The sequence below is a fragment of the Leptinotarsa decemlineata genome, unplaced genomic scaffold (genome assembly GCF_025532065.1).
Source record: "Leptinotarsa decemlineata unplaced genomic scaffold, Ldec_3_MD MMD2_tig00026307_RagTag_RagTag, whole genome shotgun sequence".
Lineage (NCBI taxonomy): Eukaryota > Metazoa > Arthropoda > Insecta > Coleoptera > Chrysomelidae > Leptinotarsa > Leptinotarsa decemlineata.
The window spans coordinates 3,388,926-3,408,387 of record NW_027412681.1 but is presented as its reverse complement, the minus strand read 5'-3'; the positions used below and the strand labels follow the sequence as shown (position 1 = coordinate 3,408,387).

General features: G+C 34.4%; 1 protein-coding gene across 4 annotated transcripts; it reads right to left on the bottom strand.

The window, feature by feature from the left end:
• Window positions 1–607: 607 nt before the first annotated feature.
• On the bottom strand, window positions 608–19,146 carry LOC111517602 (BTB/POZ domain-containing protein KCTD3). 4 transcript variants are annotated; one of them, XM_074181404.1, is made up of 13 exons: window positions 18,961–19,146; window positions 18,596–18,909; window positions 17,370–17,609; window positions 16,698–16,895; window positions 16,551–16,644; window positions 16,309–16,490; window positions 10,164–10,367; window positions 9,865–9,981; window positions 7,285–7,305; window positions 4,166–4,305; window positions 2,347–2,630; window positions 1,809–1,990; window positions 608–1,742 (listed from the first exon to the last, which is right to left on the bottom strand). In XM_074181404.1, the coding sequence occupies exons 1-13, from the start codon at window positions 19,026–19,028 to the stop codon at window positions 1,543–1,545; spliced, it is 2,244 nt and encodes a 747-aa protein (XP_074037505.1). In that variant the 5' UTR covers window positions 19,029–19,146; the 3' UTR covers window positions 608–1,542. The 4 variants fall into 4 exon arrangements, with proteins under 4 accessions (XP_074037505.1, XP_074037504.1, XP_074037506.1 ...); XM_074181403.1 differs by having other exon boundaries at window positions 17,370–17,618; window positions 18,961–19,145; XM_074181406.1 differs by having other exon boundaries at window positions 1,553–1,742; window positions 1,813–1,990; window positions 17,370–17,618.
• Window positions 19,147–19,462: the final 316 nt, after the last annotated feature.

Sequence of the window (19,462 nt, the reverse complement as noted above, 5' to 3'; positions counted from 1 at the left end):
CATCGAATTTATAGGTTGTTTCGAAATTTAGTCTAGTATGATGATTATTCCATATCTGATCTTGCTTGGTTCTGCGCATCTGATTTTCCATGGAATACGGACGTTCATTGAAGGTAAATTTATCCTTTTCATTTCATTAGAGGAAAGCATCCAGAAACACTATCATGAGTATAAGAGGTAGGTGAGAGTTGTTAATCACAATGATTCGTTAATTGGCGGTTGTAATAGTATATGTAAAAGATAAGTGCTTATTGAAACATTGTTGAGTGAGCGGACATTTAAATTCACTTCTATCATCGTTTAATTAGTATATCAATTCAAATTGCTCATCATTCCTTACAATTAGGTCATCAAAACCTTTTGATCTGAATATTACCATTTCCTGATCAGATTTACATGATGATTATACTTGAAGATGCTTTGCTATAATTGTAAACAACTTCAAACAAAAAACCAACCATATCTGAAATAAGATATTATCGTGGATGCATTTTTCGGTAACACTTTGAGGTTATTCTCACCTTTTTATGTATATCTGTAGTTACACAATTCCGATACTGTTCCAGAGATTGCAACTCTGCCATTCATGGGGTATTGAAACAAGAGATTTATAAAAAACAACTTTATTGACAATATAATCATATCTATATGGAGTCAACAATATCGAAAATAATTGCAAAGCAAGCAAAAAACGGCATAAGTTGGCGAAACGTTACAATAAAACAAAACTTATCACTTTCAAGCAAGAAAATAGACAAGGCATATTTCCCAACTTCAAACTACCTTTATTAATATATTCATTTCGTGTACTGATTTAGAATCAGTAATAAAAATTTTACAAAATCGAACACTTTCAACGCAGACATCATCCATGGCCAAAAAATAATAGTAACCCTTGTTCTGCAAGGGTTGTGCCCGTGAGTACCCTCCCCACGAGGAAACGTATTCCTATATTATAAACCCCATTATCCAGCCCCACGTTGGGTGCCGAATTACCGATCAAAACAGCGTCTAGAGACGAACATTCGCCTTGGGTAGCTGAGGAGATCAACAAATATATTTATTCACATAAATTTGGTGAATTTACTTTACAAAACAATTATCCGAGGTACCATGCAAGCAGAAAATTCATATAGATATCTTTTTTGAATATTCCTGTGTCTGAGGGGACCCTTCGGTAGGGAGATTCTTTTGTCACCTCCAGTCTATCATATAATAAAGCGTTGGCAAATAAGTCCCGCCCAGGGCCTGGTGTCTAAACAACACTCAAAACCTAACTGATTTTGAGTTTTGCTATAAACGATATCATGCATTGAAAGGCCACTTCAAGTGTCGTCAATAAACGGCAATAATAATAATAATAATCGTCAATAAATTAGGCTGCCTATCGCAAGTATTCGTTTCCAGCCACTAGTTCCTCTCCCACTCTAATATTAATTAGGAAACCCCTTAACAAGGCAAGAGAAGTTTAATTTTTCGCTGAACGCCTCCTCCTTAGAGGCGCACGCGTCACAACCAATCATCACCGACGTCTTTTAGGAACTATGTCGAACTCGAAGACCTTTCACCTTCTTGGTGCAGTTGCTGGTTCAAGAAAGCGACGTTGCTGGACTTCAGCCTGGATGCCGCAGCCAGGTATGGCGACGGTGACATGCAGGGCGTCGAAGAGAGGCTGTTGCTAATGTCGCACTGGTCCAGCATCATGAGCAGTTCTTCCGTCGAAGGGCCACCATTGGTTTTACCTGACGGGATAATGTCCGTTAGACGTAAAACAGTGAAATCCCTTGAAGTACGGATAAAAAACTCACCTACATCGTTCTTGTAGGAGAGATCGAGGGCTGTGGTCAAATCCCACATTTGTATGGAACCATTGGAGTGACCAGTGAAGATGAACCGTCTCGGTCTGGAACCCATCCTGCTGGATCCTTCGCATTCGTGGACGCAGAAAGCGCTGACCGTACTGCCATCTACTGCTCTGATAACGCAAACTCTGGAAAGTCGATAGAAATTCAATCTGATGAATGTTCAAATAATTTATTCAGCAAATTCACAAACACTGACAAGCTCAGAGCCCTAAATAAACTTAGATGGAACTAGAGAAGAATATTTTGGTTCATGGATTATGATTAACACACTACAAGAATGCCTATTGAATGATGTGGCCCAAATCAAAAATATGTTGAATTTTATGAAACAAAGTAACCTCTATCATTAAATCTAACTGAGAGTTAACGCTTCCAGCTGGGAAGTAGCAGCTAATAACCTAGCAGTTGACGCTACCCAATTGAAAAAAAACAAGCATTTCGAACTCAAACTCAAAAATAATCAGAACAGATCTATCCATACCTTTTACCATTGCTGGCTAACCTCACGAACAAATGGTCTGCGTCCGGAACAACTTTTTGAATGAACACCTGTTCGTCGTCTTGCTCTCCAAAGGGCCCGCAATCGTTAGCGGCCCCATGGCTCATGGTAGGTTCGACAGCTTCCAGGGCTACTATCTTGAACGACGCCTCTGGAGTAGAGCCAGGCTGTGTGGAGAGCATACCGCGGAACCTGGTGACACGCCAACTTCGTACATGGTTGTATTCCGAACAGACAGAGACGAGGTACTTCTCGGAGAGCGTAACCTGCCGAATAAACGAGATATCTTTATCATGTCTCTCTAAATTATTCAAAGGATAAATGGAAATACAGTAGACAGTAAGAGATTTGAGCCGGTTCTAAGCCTCCCCCACCACTATGACGTCAAGTGGTGTAATTAGGGTGACCTTGAAAAGTATGTCTGGTGCATAGTTGTGACCTTGAACGATATATCTGGGGCATAGCTGAAAATGAAATATTTTCTTTAAGACATTAGGTGTGTGTGTGACGTCATGACAATTGACTTGGACAAGGTGCATACACGGTTTCGTGTGTACTAAGTACAAACTATTTTGTGCAGAGTACACATGGCATTGGAATTTGCATATCCTTCATGAATATGAAGAATAGATTGCATACACGGAATGGGTTCAGCATAATCCTCCATGTGCATACACGGAGTGGGTTTAGCATAATCCTTTATGTGTACTCTATAAAAACTAGTTTGCCACCCAAGATTCACCAACACGACCCATTTTCACATTATTCCCATGAGTTCTTGATGTGCTGTGGCGTCTAGGGCGAGCATCGTCATTCAGATCTTCTCAACTTTCTGTGAAAATCTTGTACTCAGAGTACAATCACCGTATGCCACTGACAACATTACCAAGTGTTTTTGAGAACTCGATTAAATTTTTTACATAAAATTTGATGTCAATGCTTTGATCCATTTTTTTCGATAGTAGAAAATCACTTTACGGCTCTCACAAACAAACTGAACATGCTAAACAGTTGAAATTGTGAACATATGTTCGAAACGAGTTTACCAAAACAAAAAAATTGCTAATCGAATGTACGTAGCCCGCGAAATTTGAACATTCACCTCATTTTCTGAACAGACCTCGTGTGTAAAGTCCTAAAAACTTGATAGACCAAAGAATGTAAACTTTCACGGCCTGTGGTAACTATGCTGAAGCTATTTTCCGGCTTTTTGGTCGTGATCTACAGGTTTATGCCTGATATTTTGTCTACTACTGCGGTAGACACTATAAAAGGCGATGAGGTAACTGTCGAAGTGCTCGAGTTGTTCCCAACGCGAAAGTTTCTACGTTGGGAACAACTCGAGCATTTAGAACGTTACCTCATCGCTTTTGATTAATGTCAACCGCAGTAATAGACGAAACCTGCAGACCATGGCAAAAAAACCGGAACATAGCTTTGACATAACTTGAGAGATGATAAATAGTTGATAGTTTCATTTTGATAATAGATTGTTTCAAATCGTTAGATGAACATTTTTTGTGATAGACATGAATGATGATTTTCCATAAATTGATGATAATTTGTGGTACTTTAGCCATATTATTATAAAACTGTATCAAGATCAGAAAGCATATTATTCTTTATTTCTTATAAATTATTTCCTGAATATATCAGATGTATCATATTGATTTTCCATAGTAAATTCAAGTCAGCCGTTGAATTTTTTGTATATGACAAAAAGTAATGGTTCGAGGATAGAACCTTGTGGAAACCCACATTAAAATATTAGAAGAAAAAAACGAAACTTTTCATACATTACCTTGGTGACCTTACTCTGATGTACGGTAAATGTTTGGAACAGTTGGGGTCCATGCCCAACAGTTTCCGGATGCTGAACAATCACTCTAACGGCCCCCGAAGTCGTCCCATAAGCTATTTCAATCCAGTTTCCACACAGATCTGATAAAAAGCAATCATTAAAGTACATTTCTTAGCAACAAGCTGCCGAACTAAGCTGAATTGCTTAACTAACGATATGCGAGCGAAAAAGCAATGTGTCTTAATAAGAACTGTGGCGGAAAGCAATGGAAAACATGTCGCAAAAATTACAACGGAAGACTAAAGTTAATAAACGAGTTTCTTCATGGCCTGCCGAATAACAAAAATCAAAACAGGTCTGATGATTCTGCCGAGAAGAGATACATACATTGGGAAAATAAATATTTCTTTCCTACTTAGGGCTTTATTCGAGAGATAAAACTGCTTTGCGGGGGGGTGATAGCATCGGATACTAAGATCATTAGCCACTATTGATAGTATTCAAATTCAATTCTAAATTTTCCTTCACGGACTTTATGGTACAAGTCTCTATTGATGTCATAATTGATGAATTCTTCTATTATATATTTCAATGTGAGTGAAAATTATTAGTCAATTTCATAAGTGATTACAAAGAGCTATCACCTCTACGTCTTCGGGTGATTCCGAAGACGATTATGCATACTAATAATCGAAACATCGTAAAGTAACTTGGTTTGGAATCTTTTAATTTTATATATATTTTTTTCAATTTTCATTTCTTGTTAATAATATTTTATTTTTTTCAGCTTGTGTTAATAGTTCAATTTTTTTGTTTTTTTTTGGTTATTGCTTGCATGTTATTTCATTGTAATTTCAGTTTTTTCCTTAATAAAATTGTTATTTTTTCAGCTGATCTTTTCAATTTTTTATAGGTTCTTTCAGGGATTTCATATCAATTTATATTATATTAGATAATGGAAATCCGAACTGATGAAATACACCACGAAACATTGTCAACCATCGAAACACATATAAATATACTTATGATGCACTGTTTGGAACCGTTCGTGTAGTAATGAATATTACTGGAGTTTTTTCCCAACACCAAAACGTTATTTTAACACCTCGACACGTGTTTCGATCACCAAGTGATCATCTTCGTGAGAAAGATCAAACATATAAATACAATTTAATCACAGTCTCATCTATAATCATAATTCTTAATTTTAGCGAATACTGCTGCTAGATGAATGTGAATCATCTATGTGGAGACTTGCACAAATTTGTGACAGATATAATTCAATGTCTGTAATGATATTAGCCAAGGGAAGCAGTCGTTTTCTGCCAGACATTTACTAGATCCTACTGTGTAGGGATTTTGTTCGAAATATTTACTTTCTCAATATGCTGTATTCTTTCAAATAGTCTGTCGATAGAGAAATGCCAGCTATGACAATAATAATAATGTTCTCAGAACCTGTCAACATTGAAATAAGTTTGTAAAAAAGCAGGGAGTATGTGGGTGTGTGAAGACTATTACTATTATTGTTCAAGACTGACATATATATGCCTAATGTTTTTTCTGTGTATTTTAAAAATATCAAGTTTATTGTATTCAAAGTAACATCACTTTCGCAACATTTCAACCTGACGTTAAATAATTTTAAGAACGTTGCGAATCATTTGCATGATAAACTTCATTTCTACTTCAGAAAAATTAAATAATTGACTGTAAAAATAAGTGGTGAATCATTGCGACATTTTTTCGTAAAATTAGAGCATCTGTTACTTCATATACGAAGACATTTTGTGGACTTGAGAGTAGTAGTGAGACAAATAGGATAAGAAAATTGTTTGTGTTCATTTCATATCGACAGAGAGCGATTGAATGTAAAAAATTTTAAAATCAACTAGGTATTATCCTTTCATTACTGTATCATTTTCATTCATTTGATCAGGCAGTAAAACCTGTTTCAGAAGTTTTTAATAATAATAATAATAATAGTGTTTATTTTGAAAAATGCTACAATTATTTGTATAAAAAAACAATTTCAACATGTAATAACATGACGTCACACAAAATGATGTTTCAAAACTGATATTTTAAAAAAATCCTAGACACAATAGCGTTCTAGATGTACAAGTATCTTTTTTTAAGAGATTGCTGCCGGCAGATGTCTTACAAGTACTGATAACATGTAAAATTTCATTGCCATATAATAGGGAGATTTTCCAGTAAGTCTCAATGTATGATATGGATAAATGAGGTCATGTCTCCTTGAGTTATATTCGTGTTCTGTGGCATTCAGATCAAAAAGTTCTTTATTTTTAAACAAATACATCAAACATTCAAAAATGTACAGACCATAAACAGACATGATGTTATTATTCTTAAAAATTGTTCGACAAGAGTCCTTATAATGTTTTCGAGCTTCGAAAAGATTTCCTCTGTATGTTGTGACCAGTTCAGGCCATTCATCAAGTGATATTGGTGAATGATATATCTTTTGGTTTTTCCTCTGCTGTTATATACTTTAGTTTTAGACTCGTTCAGTACTAACTTATACGTTTTCAACCAATTTTTTTGTTTTCTGAAAAATGTTATAACAGTTCATGTAACAGGCATGTATCATCAGCATATATAGTTATAAATTGATTCTCGGCTAATTTAGATTTGCAGAAATCATTCATAAATATAACGAACAACAATGGGCCCGCTACAGTAATATTGTAAAGAATGTTACGATTAATTTTATGAAACCATTGTATATGAAAATAAGTTACAAGATAAATTCGTATTATTGAAGTCACAAATGCTCCAAGCTTGCAAACCAATCAGAACTAAAATCTTGGTAGGTTGGATGTCCTTGTGTGGCATACCAGCAAACCAATATAAACTGAGACTTTGTGCACAAACCGCAAATAAATCCAATAGGAACGATAGAAATCTCTACATTTCCAAACATGACTGGTTCGAAACAGCAAAAACAGAAAACGCAACATTTCCAACATTTCGACGAAGTGGTTGGGAAATATAAAGCTTTCAGGTCCGATGCGAAAACAAGAAACTCCATCAAAAAACATGTTCTGTATATGTTGGATAAGATGTGTGTAAAGCTTCAAAAAATAGTGTCATACCTTCGCGACCCCTCTCAGACGCTGGCATGAAACACAAGGCCTAAGTTACTGGGAAATTACCATGAATGTGAAAGAAATATCCGAATCTCATGGTTTACCGAAAAATCATGAAAAATTTGATTTTTTTAATTCGAAACCTTTTTATATTGAATAGCACTGAAAAGCTTATACTACTTGATTTTTAGAAATATATAAAAGCAAACAGAGTATTGAACATTTGTGACGAACAGTACCTATTCACTAATTTGAACTTACAACCGTACAACCTCCAATACCAGGCAAAACAAGAAACACCGCTGACATCTACTGTTTTCTACTTTAGAAATAATGTTTGACCTGGCGTTAAGCTATCTTTAACTTTTCTCTTGTTTGAAATAATCAAAGTTTCTGTAAATATCAGAAAACCGATGCAAAATTCATCAAGTTAAAAACTTATATTACTTTTCAGATCCGAGCTACTTGAGGACTATGATATATGTCATTTTATTGTTTACTTCTACCCAAATCACTCCTTTAAAGAAATATACTGCACCTAAAACTTATCATTAGCAATATAAGTGTTTTATCTTATCTTAAACTAAACAACTATATTAAAACAAACACAATTTCGTAGGAAAAGATTGAATGATGCAGAACATCAGTACTCTTAAATCTTAACATTTATTATCATGTATCAGTATGTTTTAAATTGTTAATATATTCTTATCTAGGTTAGTTAACTTTGAATTTTGTTTCCTTTTCTATTTTAGTTCTCAACATTGTTAGGTTACACTCATATGTATGACTCTAGTTATTAGTTATTATTATTGTTGTTCATGGACATATTATTATTGTTTACTGATTTATTATTATTATTGTATATTATTATTATTATTGTATGTATATTAGGATTTCCTAAATAAACGTATTCATTCATTCATCTGGACTGCAAAATACTAAGGGCAATAGAAAAAGAACAATTTAGCAGTTATTTGCATAGCTGCGAAAATTAAACTCTCAAAATCTGACAAATAAATGATTTCTTGGCCAAAAACAACACCATAATCATGCATCAGCCACCGTATTCACCAGAATTGCCCCCCTGCGACTTTTTTCTGTTCCCATAATTGAGAAGATCCATGAAAGAACGGCTTTTTGCGACGATTGAGGAGATGAAAACCGAATCGCTGAGCTGGCAAAGTGTATTATATCTGAACGAGACTATTTTAAACAGAAATTGACGAATAAATAAATATTTTTTGAGAAAAATTAAAATTCACCTCACAGACCTCGTATATATAAAACGCAAGTGTACTGTTACAACATTATAATACCAATATTTCAACAATGGGGAATGTCCTCAGTTTGAGTTATTACAGCAAATGCAAGTTTGAACTAAATAAAGTTGAGTTGAATTCATGAGTTTTTCAAATTCACTTCAAAAAGTATTCAAATTGATGTTTCAAATGTTTAATTTTTAAAGGGATTTGTTTCTAATTCACATATTGGCAACAGCGCCTATATCAAGTTGAAATAATTTATGCGTACCTAGATATTCTACTTTAAAAGAGGAAAATTAAATTTATAAATCAACAATTAAGGCAAAATATAAATTATAGTTCAATACCACCTCCACAAGCCACATAAACATCAGTTGTTTCGTTATTTATTTATATAGAGGAATATAGGTTAGGTGCACAAAATGTCATGTCACAGAATGTCTCGGAACTCGGAACATAAGTAAACAGAACAGCACGCCCCTGAAATATGTCATCTTTGTTTGTCTCATACAAGTAACAGATTCATTGTCCTTTATTAGATATAACCGATGTTGCCAAATGGTGAAATAGAAACGAATCCTTTTAAATGTTGAATGCATTATTTCATTCCTCTTTTTCAAGTATTTAAATAATTTTTTAAGAAAAAGTTTGAAATGATAAGTTTAAAATGCGTTGTTTTAGAGCTCTTTTATGAAGACTACTTGATTTTCGTCAGGAGGAACATTCCCCATTGTTACTGTCATCATCAGGGAGCTACGAGACGATGATTCAGATTGGAAATTGGCAAAATGAATTTGTCAATACTTACAATATCAATGAAATTGGTCCATGGTTGTTAAAATATAAAACGTTGAAAAATTGTCAGAAATGAAAAACATATAATGGTGAAAACTACTTAAAGAGGACATAATATATTGAAAATGATGTAAAAGCTAGAGTTTTTATTGCGATCATATGATAATAATAAATATGTCAGATGAAATTATCAAATTGAAATATAGGACCATCATACCAAATTAATATTATACAGTAGATTGCCTAATTGAAAACCCACTGAAAAAATATTCTAATCAAACTTCCTATTTTTGTAAATAGTTTAATTTCCTTTCTTTTATTATTATTTTTCTTTTCTATGAACTTGTGAGTTTTTTGGGAAATAAAGCTGTTGCGTTAATCCATTGATAGCTTTCAACTGTACCGTTCTTAAAAAATTAATTGCCTGTCACAAGAACCATGAGTAACGGATATCATCATCAGGATAAACAATGAAAGCTACGGTGAGTGATTTTAATAATCAAGATTTGCTACCAGAAATACTTACTAGTTTTCGGTGTCAGATACACAGAAATCGCGGTAACTGGTTCGTTATTGGGGTCCCTATAAAGTTCGGTCACCAGCAAATCGTTGTCTTTCATGCGCAAGGGAAACTTTTGCATATCTGCAGAAAATCAAAGATATTACACAACAATAAAAGTTAAGCCATACATTAGAAGCCTACGTGGTCCTAGGATGGACCTTCGAGGATCTGTAATCACCTAGGAAAACAACTTTATAGAACATATTATGACAACCCAGTGTAGTACAGATGGGTAAAAAAGAACTAAAATCAGTTTTTTTTACCTATGTAATATATACAGCCGTTGTTGCAGCCTAGTAACAGGATGGATCCAGCCGTATCAAATGAGGCAATAGGCATAACGTCTTGTGTCTGCCAGTGTTGGGTCATGGCATGCCAAACTCCTAGTTTTCCCGATGGAGACAGTGCCACCAACTGACTACCAATGAAGAAAAGATATTCTACCCTGACATGGAGGTTGAAAGTACCTATAAGAGAACAAAGGATATAAAACTGAAATACTTTTGCATGAAAAATTGTAGAATGTTTGAATAGGAATCAATCTGTCAAGTCTACCAGATCTTCTTTGTTGGATAGTATCGGTTCTAGTGTTAATCAGGAGTATATTTCTAGTCCGGTTTTTTTTTACTGTATATTAATGCTTGATATGTCACATTTTTCTTTGATTCAGTCGCATTCACCCAAATTATATGTGTCCTTCTGATATTTCATATAAAAAAAGAAAAAAAAAATATATACTTCAATTATTATTAACAGGCTCTTGATTCATATTTTCAGTATCATTTTCCACAAAAATATTGGCTTCAATTGATGACTTGTGCATTTGTGCTTCTTTCTGCAGCCAAATGTTCCATATCCTTGCTTTCACTATACTGATAAGGACCAGCTAGTCCGAAACGTGTTAATAATAATAATAATGATAATAATAATGCGCTTCGGGGGATATTGAATCCGTTGTGGGGAACGAGAAGTGCCGAATTCATTAGAACTATTCGTTCCCCACCCTCAGGCTCATACAAGCTAATAAGCCTGATGTAGTCCTTCTCGACCACCAGACCAAAACGATATTTGTCGTGGAGTTTTCAGCTCCTGGCGAGACGAATATCGAGGAGAGGAGGAAAAACGGATAAAATATCGAGATTCGAACTCCACAGACTCTATCCAGATCACTCTGTCAAGATGGTTGTTCTGATTATTGGAGTCCTTGGTGGAATGATGTCCTTTCTACTCTCGAATCTTAAAATCATATTGGCTTGCCGCACTAAGGCAGAAATCTTATCCGCACAGATGCAGAAGGCTGTCATTCTTGGCTCGCTGCGTTTGCTCAGGGCACATGATTCTCGGAACAAATGACCATCGCACACTACGGTGATAATATGCTTTATTATCATAAGACATAATCTTGCAGACAAAGCTTGGGTAGTACATACTTTAAGAAAATGCAATACATACCAACTGAAATTAAAATAAAAATATAAATGGTGCATGGGTACAAACTATGTTAAAATGGAGGATATAAAAGATTTAATAATAATAATATTTATTTCAGAATATCAATACAAAGAATGATAAAAAATTTCGATATATAATGAAATAAATATGGTTGTTCTCCACGAGGGTTTCCCCTGTATGTGGAGGGGGTAAGAATAATTTAATAAGTACGGATATATTAGCAAATTAATACATATTGACACAATAACACAGTCTGAACAGTCACACACACATATTCTCGATAATTATACTCACTTATATGAAGACTATTCACAATACAACATTAATAAAATTCGAGAAGGATTACATTAAAATTTATTATGAGTTTTCATTCATTAGCTTTCCGAGTACAGATTTACACTCAAAGGGACAGTCTATCTAGTAATGATTTTTCAGGTCAATGTACTGGTGGATTTTTTTCCGTGGTTGGGCGTTTATCCAGGCAATCTATTGCTTGTGGAATGAATATATAGAATTTACTAATTTCAGTTCATTAGGTATCACATTGTAGCATCGAGGAGCCAAATAGGTGTAATTTCTCATTAGGGTGTTTTTTTCAGGTCCAGGTATTGTGAGTATATAGTTCCTATTTCGAGTATTATGTACATGCCTACTACTAGTCGCTGTTTTTTTGTTTTTGTGTAGATTAAGAACTATTTTCAAGAAGAATAGCTGTCTGACATCCATTACTTTGGTTTCACTATATAACATTTCCGTTGGATAGTCTTGTGGCTTACGGAAAATAACTCTTTTGTATCATTTCCAGCGGAGACAGAGGATTGGAATATGCTGCTCCCCGTGCAATTATACCGTAAATAATGAGGCTTTGCACAAGGGCATAGTATAGTGTTCTCATTTGTTGGATGTTGAGAATATTATTGTAATACCTCATTCTATAAAGCACATACCGGAGTTTCTTTACAGTGGCATTTATATGGTCCTTCCATTTCAAGTGTGGATCTACAATGATACCTAAGTGTTTTATATTATCTGCAGTGGATATTTTCACTACTTCCTTATAACTCAAAGTAATACTGAGGGATTTATATGTTGGAAGAAATTTAGGGTATGAGGTGAATGGAATGAAAATGGTTTTGTCAAAATTTATTGCTAGAAGACGACTACTGAACCATTGGATAACTTGTTTGAAATCTGTTTCTGCAATACTCTTTAACACTATCCAGTTCTCTGCAGTATATAGTATAGCGGTGTCGTCTGCGTAGCTGATAATATCTCCTTTGACTAGCTGCATATATAAGTTGTTGAGGTAAACGTTGAAAAGGATTGGGCCCAGAATTGTTCCTTGAGGCACACCATACTCAACTTCTTTCGATTCACTATAATGTCTATTTATTCTTACTTCTTCTTGATGTTAAATAGTTTTTCATTATTTCATATGGAATTCCCCTGAATCCATTCCCTTCCTATACTTCCAGTAGTTGCTTATGGCTTACCGTGTCGAAAGCCTTTGCTAGGTCCACAAAGACACATAAACTTGGTTTCTTTTTATCGACATATTGGCTAATTTTACTCAGCAGATAGTTTGTAGCATTTTCTGTTGATCTCTTCTCTCGGAATCCATACCGGCGATCTGATATAATGTCGTTTTTATTCAAGAAGTTAATAATACGTTTTTTCAAAATTTTTTCAAAGATTTTTGCCAAGTTTGAGATAAGGGAAATTGGTCTATAGTTTGACACGTCAGTTCTGTCACCTTTTTTATATACAGGATTTATTACCGCTGTCTTGAATACCGAAGGGCATTGTCCTGCAGAAAATGTGAGGTTAATGATGTAAGTTAGGGGTTCAGCAAGTTCACGCGCTATTAGTTTTAAAGTTTCTGATCGAATACCATCGATTCCTGGAGATTTCTTATTTTTTAATTCAAGTATTGTTTTCAAGACCTCAGACTGAGCAGTTTCTTCTAGGAAATATGAATTACATAAGAATTTTTTTGAGAAGCGGGGTAGTTGTTGTATATATAAAAGAGTAAAAGTCAAGTTTATAAAAAAATAGACATAAATAGTAACAACTATCAGATAGAAATTGTTTGACTGAGTTCCTGAGTTGGAAGTCATTTATATTGGCAGATCTTATGTCCATAGGCAAGTGATTGTACATTTTTCCAACGTTGTAAAATATGGAGTCTCTGGTAATGTTTTTAGTTGGAACAGTGAGTTTCAGAGTGTGTCTGCAGTTTCGGGTGTTATAATGGGAAGAGAATGCAGGAAAATTTTATATATGCTTATTTATTAAACACACAGATTTCAGTATAAATAATGTAGTTACCGTTAGAATATTCTGTTTTTTGAAGAAGGTTCTACGGGAGTCTCTTGGTTTAAGGTTTCCTATAGACCTTATTGCACTTTTCTGTAAAATTAGTAGACTTTTGAATAAAGTTGGACTTCATGCTCTCCAAAAGTGTATTCCGTAGCTTAAGTGAGAATCTATGAGTGCAAAGTACTCCATCTTTGCAGTGCTTTTAAATCACTCTTAACCGCATAACAACCAGAGGAGACTTTTCCAGTGAATTGTTCAACATGATCCACAAATTTTAAATTCTGGTGAATGAAGACTCCTATAAATTTAGTTCATGGTCTACTTTTTTTCAAATTCTATGTCTGATAAAATATTTTTTTGTGTCTATTTATAACATTATGTTTGTAGGAACACATTTATGTAAGTTTTGTATATTTCATTATAAATTAAAATGTTTTGATATATGGATGATGCAGAATGTTATGTTTGGTGATGATATGAATTGTATACTTTCGAAAAGAGATATCAAACTACAATGCCCCAAATTTCGGGGCTCCAAAAATATTCAATTCAATTCTGGAAAACGAAAAAAACCAGTTCAATATTCATTTTCAAACGAAAACTAAAAGAATTTCTAGTGCAGCTATACTCTAAGTGTGTTCCGCGGAACCCTAGGGTTCCATGATACCTCTGTCGGAGTTCCGCAAGAATTTAGAAAAAAAAAATCAAAACACCTCTCTCTGGTCGCTCCGCGGCCGCGCGGGGACAAAACGCTATGAACGTTATTTATTTATTTATTTATTTGTATTTGTATAAACATGTGTTACAATAGCTTGTACAATATCTCATAAGTTTGGTATCAACTGTGGAATGCGCGTACCCTCCCCCACGTGACAACAAAACTTATAATGTGTCATAGTTTTACCCAAATATGTACGTACACAATTTTTATTGTTACAATTAAATAAAAAATATTTTTATATTATGTTTTGCTGATGCTACTTTTCGAACGTCATACCTGTCGCCAGCGGCAAACTTAAAGCGAGCGGGTAGTATACTTGTGAGCGCGCAGTCTCTTTGATAAAAGCCGCCTCTGAATTAGACGCTATAGTTGTCAACAAGCGACTTTCGACTCTAACTTCAAAGGATAAAGTCGATATCGTTTACAACGCAATTTTTAAATTTCTGTTTTAATTTTTGCTTTTTGTTTATCAAAGGTGCAGGAGCAGTGTCACGAATGAAAAATAAAGCGCCTAATTGTAGTTCCAGTCATTGTATTCTGCATAGACAAGCACTTGCGATGAAGCAAATGCCGTCAAATCTAAAATTAGTTATGGATGAAGCGGTAAAAATAATTAATTTTATCAAATCTCGACCACTACAATCCCGATTGTTCTCATTATTGTGTGAAGATTATGGCAGCAAACATAAAACACTGCTGCTTCATACAGAAGTGCGATGGCTGTCTCGGGGTAAAACTTTAACAAGGCTATTTGAACTTAGAGCCGAGTTACAAATGTTTCTTTCAGCAGATACTTCTTTTAATTTGAAGGACCGTTTGTATGATAAAACTTGGTTGTTCCGATTGTCTTTTATGGCGGATATCTTTCAAAAACTTAACGAATTGAATTTATCGTTGCAGGGTAAACAGACAACAGGGTTTCAGGCCTATAATAAAATAACTGCTTTTAAAAGAAAATTAGATTTTTGGATCATTTGCATTGGTAAGAAAGAAATAGAAAGCTTTACGTTACTCAGTGAGTTTGTTAGCGAAAACGACTCAGAAATGTTTGAAGATGATGTGTTTGAAGAATTGGTCCAATATCTCAGTTCGATACGCGCATCTTTTGAAAAGTATTTTCCCGAAGAACACAATACAAAAATTAAAGTGAATTCATGGATTTATAATCCTTTTTACCCAACTTGGAAAATTCTGAAAACATGTCAAATGAGATATATGAATCTCTTTTAGAAATGTCATCAGACACAAGTATGGAGTCACTGTTCAAAACGACGCCTCTCAATGATTTTTGGTGCAAAATCCAAGCTGAATATGCAATGCTTGGCCAAATGGCTCTGGATATTCTTCTCCCGTTCCCAACTACATATTTGTGCGAAACAGGATTATCTACCTACGCAGCCACGAAAACAAAATATCGCAATAGACTGGACGCCGAAGCTGATATGAGACTCCAACTTTCTTCCATCAAATCTGATATCAACCAATTGATGAAAAATAAAAAACAGTTTCATACCTCCCACTAGTTAGATTTTTTCTTTTTTAATGTTTTCTATTATTGTCCTTGGCAAGTGGTGAAGTAAATAATAATTAGTAACTGTTACAGTGTACTTTTATTATGCTGATTAATAAAGAATACACTTATAAAAACAATTGTTTTATTGTAGGGTTCCATCAAGTATTTTGCTTCCCAAAAGGGTTCCATCATTAAAAAAGTTTGAGAACCACTGTTCTAGTGCAACATTGCTTTTACTCCTTAGAACATTTTTTTGAACATCACTTCTGAGGAAAGTATTTATTTGCTTTTAATTATCTGTTATTTATAATTGTTTTTATGTTTTTATGAGGTGTTTATCATTCGTTTGTTGATGTTGATTCTATTCTATTCTAATGTAACAAAAAAAATTGATTTTTCTCACCTATGTTGGTGCGAGCCCCTGAATCCGAGATGCCCCATAATCTAACTTGACTGCCATAAGAAATGGCAACCATCTTAGAAGTTTCCGTCGAACCCATTTTTGCATTGATAGCAATACGTTCGATGCAACTCTCTATGTAAGGACTGGTGAAGACTTGCTGCCAACCGCTGGAATCTTTCAATCTACAAAAAAACACTAATAACAAGTATATTTTTCAAGTGAGACGAATAAAAACTATCTACCTGTAACAGACAACAAAATGCGCGTATGCCGCAACAATCCAGTTGTGGTGTGCTTTGATAATTTGAACTCTGAGAGGATCTGCCCATGTAGAATCTGAAACGAGATGGATTTGACTTGTCCGAATGCATAGATAACATAAAACTCACTTGTCATCCCAAAAACCAGCCCTATATCGTTTCTTATCAGTTTGTTGAGATCAGCAGACGAAGTCCTTGCGTGTCTCAGATCTAAGGAGGCTGCTCTTGAATGGCCTCGGCTTGCTAATCCACGCAAGTCTTGGGAGCTTCTGCTGTAGTTGTTGGGAATTCCTAGTCTTAGTTCCAGCGAAGAATTTCTTGAATGTCCTTGAGTATTTTAAAATTTATGTAGAGAAGTACAAAACTCGTTCTGACAGATATCATTCATTGGTATTTTAAAAGTAGATGTACAGAGGATTCACAGACAAAAATTGGGATTTTACTTTAACCACTCTGTCCAACATGAAATTCAAAGATGTTTCATGTTCATTGAAATAATTATTCTCTTAAAAAAATATGATATATTTTGAAACAGTTTTCTTGAACTCAGTGGCAAAATTAATGGTCTTCATGTATTTAGGTATTAATATAAATTGTTATTCCAGTGACATAGTGAATCAGAATTCATAGTATTAAACATATTTTCGATGGACATCATATCTGGATGATGAACTTCCATATATGTACTTCAAATGCCAACATTGTGTGACAACATATTTTGTCTACATCTATTACCTTATCAAATACATTTCCATATATACTGGCCTAGAAGTTTCTGAAATTCAACCAAGTTATACTCACCTTGAGCCCTGTTCTGCACAAACCCGGTTGAAATCGAAGCTTGACTGGAGTTTCCTTGTTGACTTTGTATAGTAGGATTCGTTGAGGTATCACAGTTTTCTGTTCCAGCGCTAGTCGAAGGCTTCCCACCCTCAGCTGCACTTGCTTGTCCATCCGGCAACCTAATGCCTGACCCTGGCCTCACTTGATGTACAGCCGTGGTCTCCACATGGGGTGTGAAACTTGTCGCAGGCTCATGTACTGGAATATCTAGAATTGATAGTTACAATTAATTCACATGGAAGATAACAAAGTACAGGTGAATATTTGTTTGAAAGGAGTTTTGAATTTTTTTTCATATTTTTCAGATTGTGGAGTGTAGAAACACCGAAAGAAGGTCGATAATAAAAGAAAATTATTCCATGAAATTAACTGTCTGCTTTTGACATTTCAATCTGGTTCAATTATAATATTATTTAAAGAATATACAATTAATCATACCCGTATGTAATGTATGCACACCCTAGCCTGTTTAATTGATTTGCTTTACAGACTGTCAAGAATGTCAATTCTTCAGACAATAAAGAACTTTTGACTGATTGACCTTCCAATTTATTGTATTGAAGGTATTATTAGCGGTATATTTGTATTGTTCAATTATAGCCAAACTAGTCAGTGACACCAGGTTGACTACTGGTGCATATATTTTTCTCACAACGGATAGTAAACATATATCTTTTTAGACAAACTGACTTTTTTGCCTCAAACACTCAGTTGCGATACATTTGGAAATATAGGTTGTTACTAAAAAAAAACAAGAGAGGCTGATACTTTTATCAAAAAAGGTGGTGTAACGAGGAAGTGATCTACCATGAATTCAATTCAATGTACTTGATAAGGAAACTTCATTTTTTGATATTCTGAGTATTGTATTTTTTTTACAACTGACAGTTTAAATTAGAAAAAATACTCATTATGATTTTTGTGCATATAATTACACTGAAATACTAAAGGTCTTTGAAGGATAGTACTGTAAAAAAAGATATTACTTTATAACTTTTCATTACAAAACCAAGTTCCTGAAGTTGAATTTTTGACTTTTGAGTAGCCTTATCATCAAAAGTAGGCTGGAGAGCCAAGTTTTGACTTTATATTTGTGGTCAGCAGAAAAGAATAAAAAGTGTAATATTTTTTTCAAAAACTAACACGGGCCTTTGAAACGAATATTTACTGCAGTATCTACTAACAAGGTGCTGGAAGAGAACCGTAGAATAAAACGTCTCCACAAGTTGACTGGGTCAACTCTTCGCACAACATAAGCCTTCTGAGCAAGGGTGCGATATTATAGTATTCTGCTTCATGTCTCAGTGTTCGTAGATCTGTTCCATTTAGTTCTATTTCTCTCGTACGTAAATAGTTAAGGATAATGGAAAATATCTTGGGATCCCTATCAATGAATATTGCACCTTTCTCGTCTCTCAAACTTGATATTCTGCCGCTCAATAAAGCAGTAAAGAAGGTGTCAGGAATAGAGGTGAGGGTTTGTCTTGAAGTTGAGAATCTAAAATGTAAAGAATAATAGAATTTTGTATACCCCTGTAGTATATTTTACCTTTTGCCTCCAACATTCAATTGGAGAATATCACCAAAATAACCATGTGGAGGAACTGACATTTTCATTAATAAATCGTTCTAATTTCTAATTATTAGAAAGTACATTGTCGACTTATTATTGATAAACAATTACTTAATTTGACTGTAAACGATTTGGCAACATTGTTTGAATGTAAAGAAGGAAGAAAACAGCGTTTATCTAATCAAAACTGGCTATCTTCGCACAGTTTAATTTTGAGGAGCACTATTCAGAAAGCAATACGAACTGAGCGACATCTAGACTTGATAATCTGTACGTCAAACTCTAGGGAAAAGTTGATTATTACCGTAAGGAACGTAGTTCCTTACAGTAATAAAATAAAAAAAATGGTAACTTTTATTAATATTTTCCTTTTTTAAGTTTTGCACCACCCATGTTATTCGAAAATTGTTGTTTCAGTTGACAAGAAGATATTACTTGTGATCTACTGTTTGGAACCTTTGGTGTAGTAATGAATATT

What these genes read in the sequence shown, in the direction of transcription:
- LOC111517602 (XM_074181403.1), bottom strand. Translation starts at nt 19,028, where the DNA reads ATGAAAATGTCAGTTCCTCCACATGGTTATTTTGGTGATATTCTCCAA. An exon ending in CGGTTCTCTTCCAGCACCTT is followed by an intron (nt 17,619 to 18,595) that starts GTTAGTAGATAC and finishes TATCAATTCTAG; the next exon opens with ATATTCCAGTACATGAGCCT. An exon ending in ATCAGAGTAAGGTCACCAAG is followed by an intron (nt 2,631 to 4,165) that starts GTAATGTATGAA and finishes TTTATTCGGCAG; the next exon opens with GTTACGCTCTCCGAGAAGTA.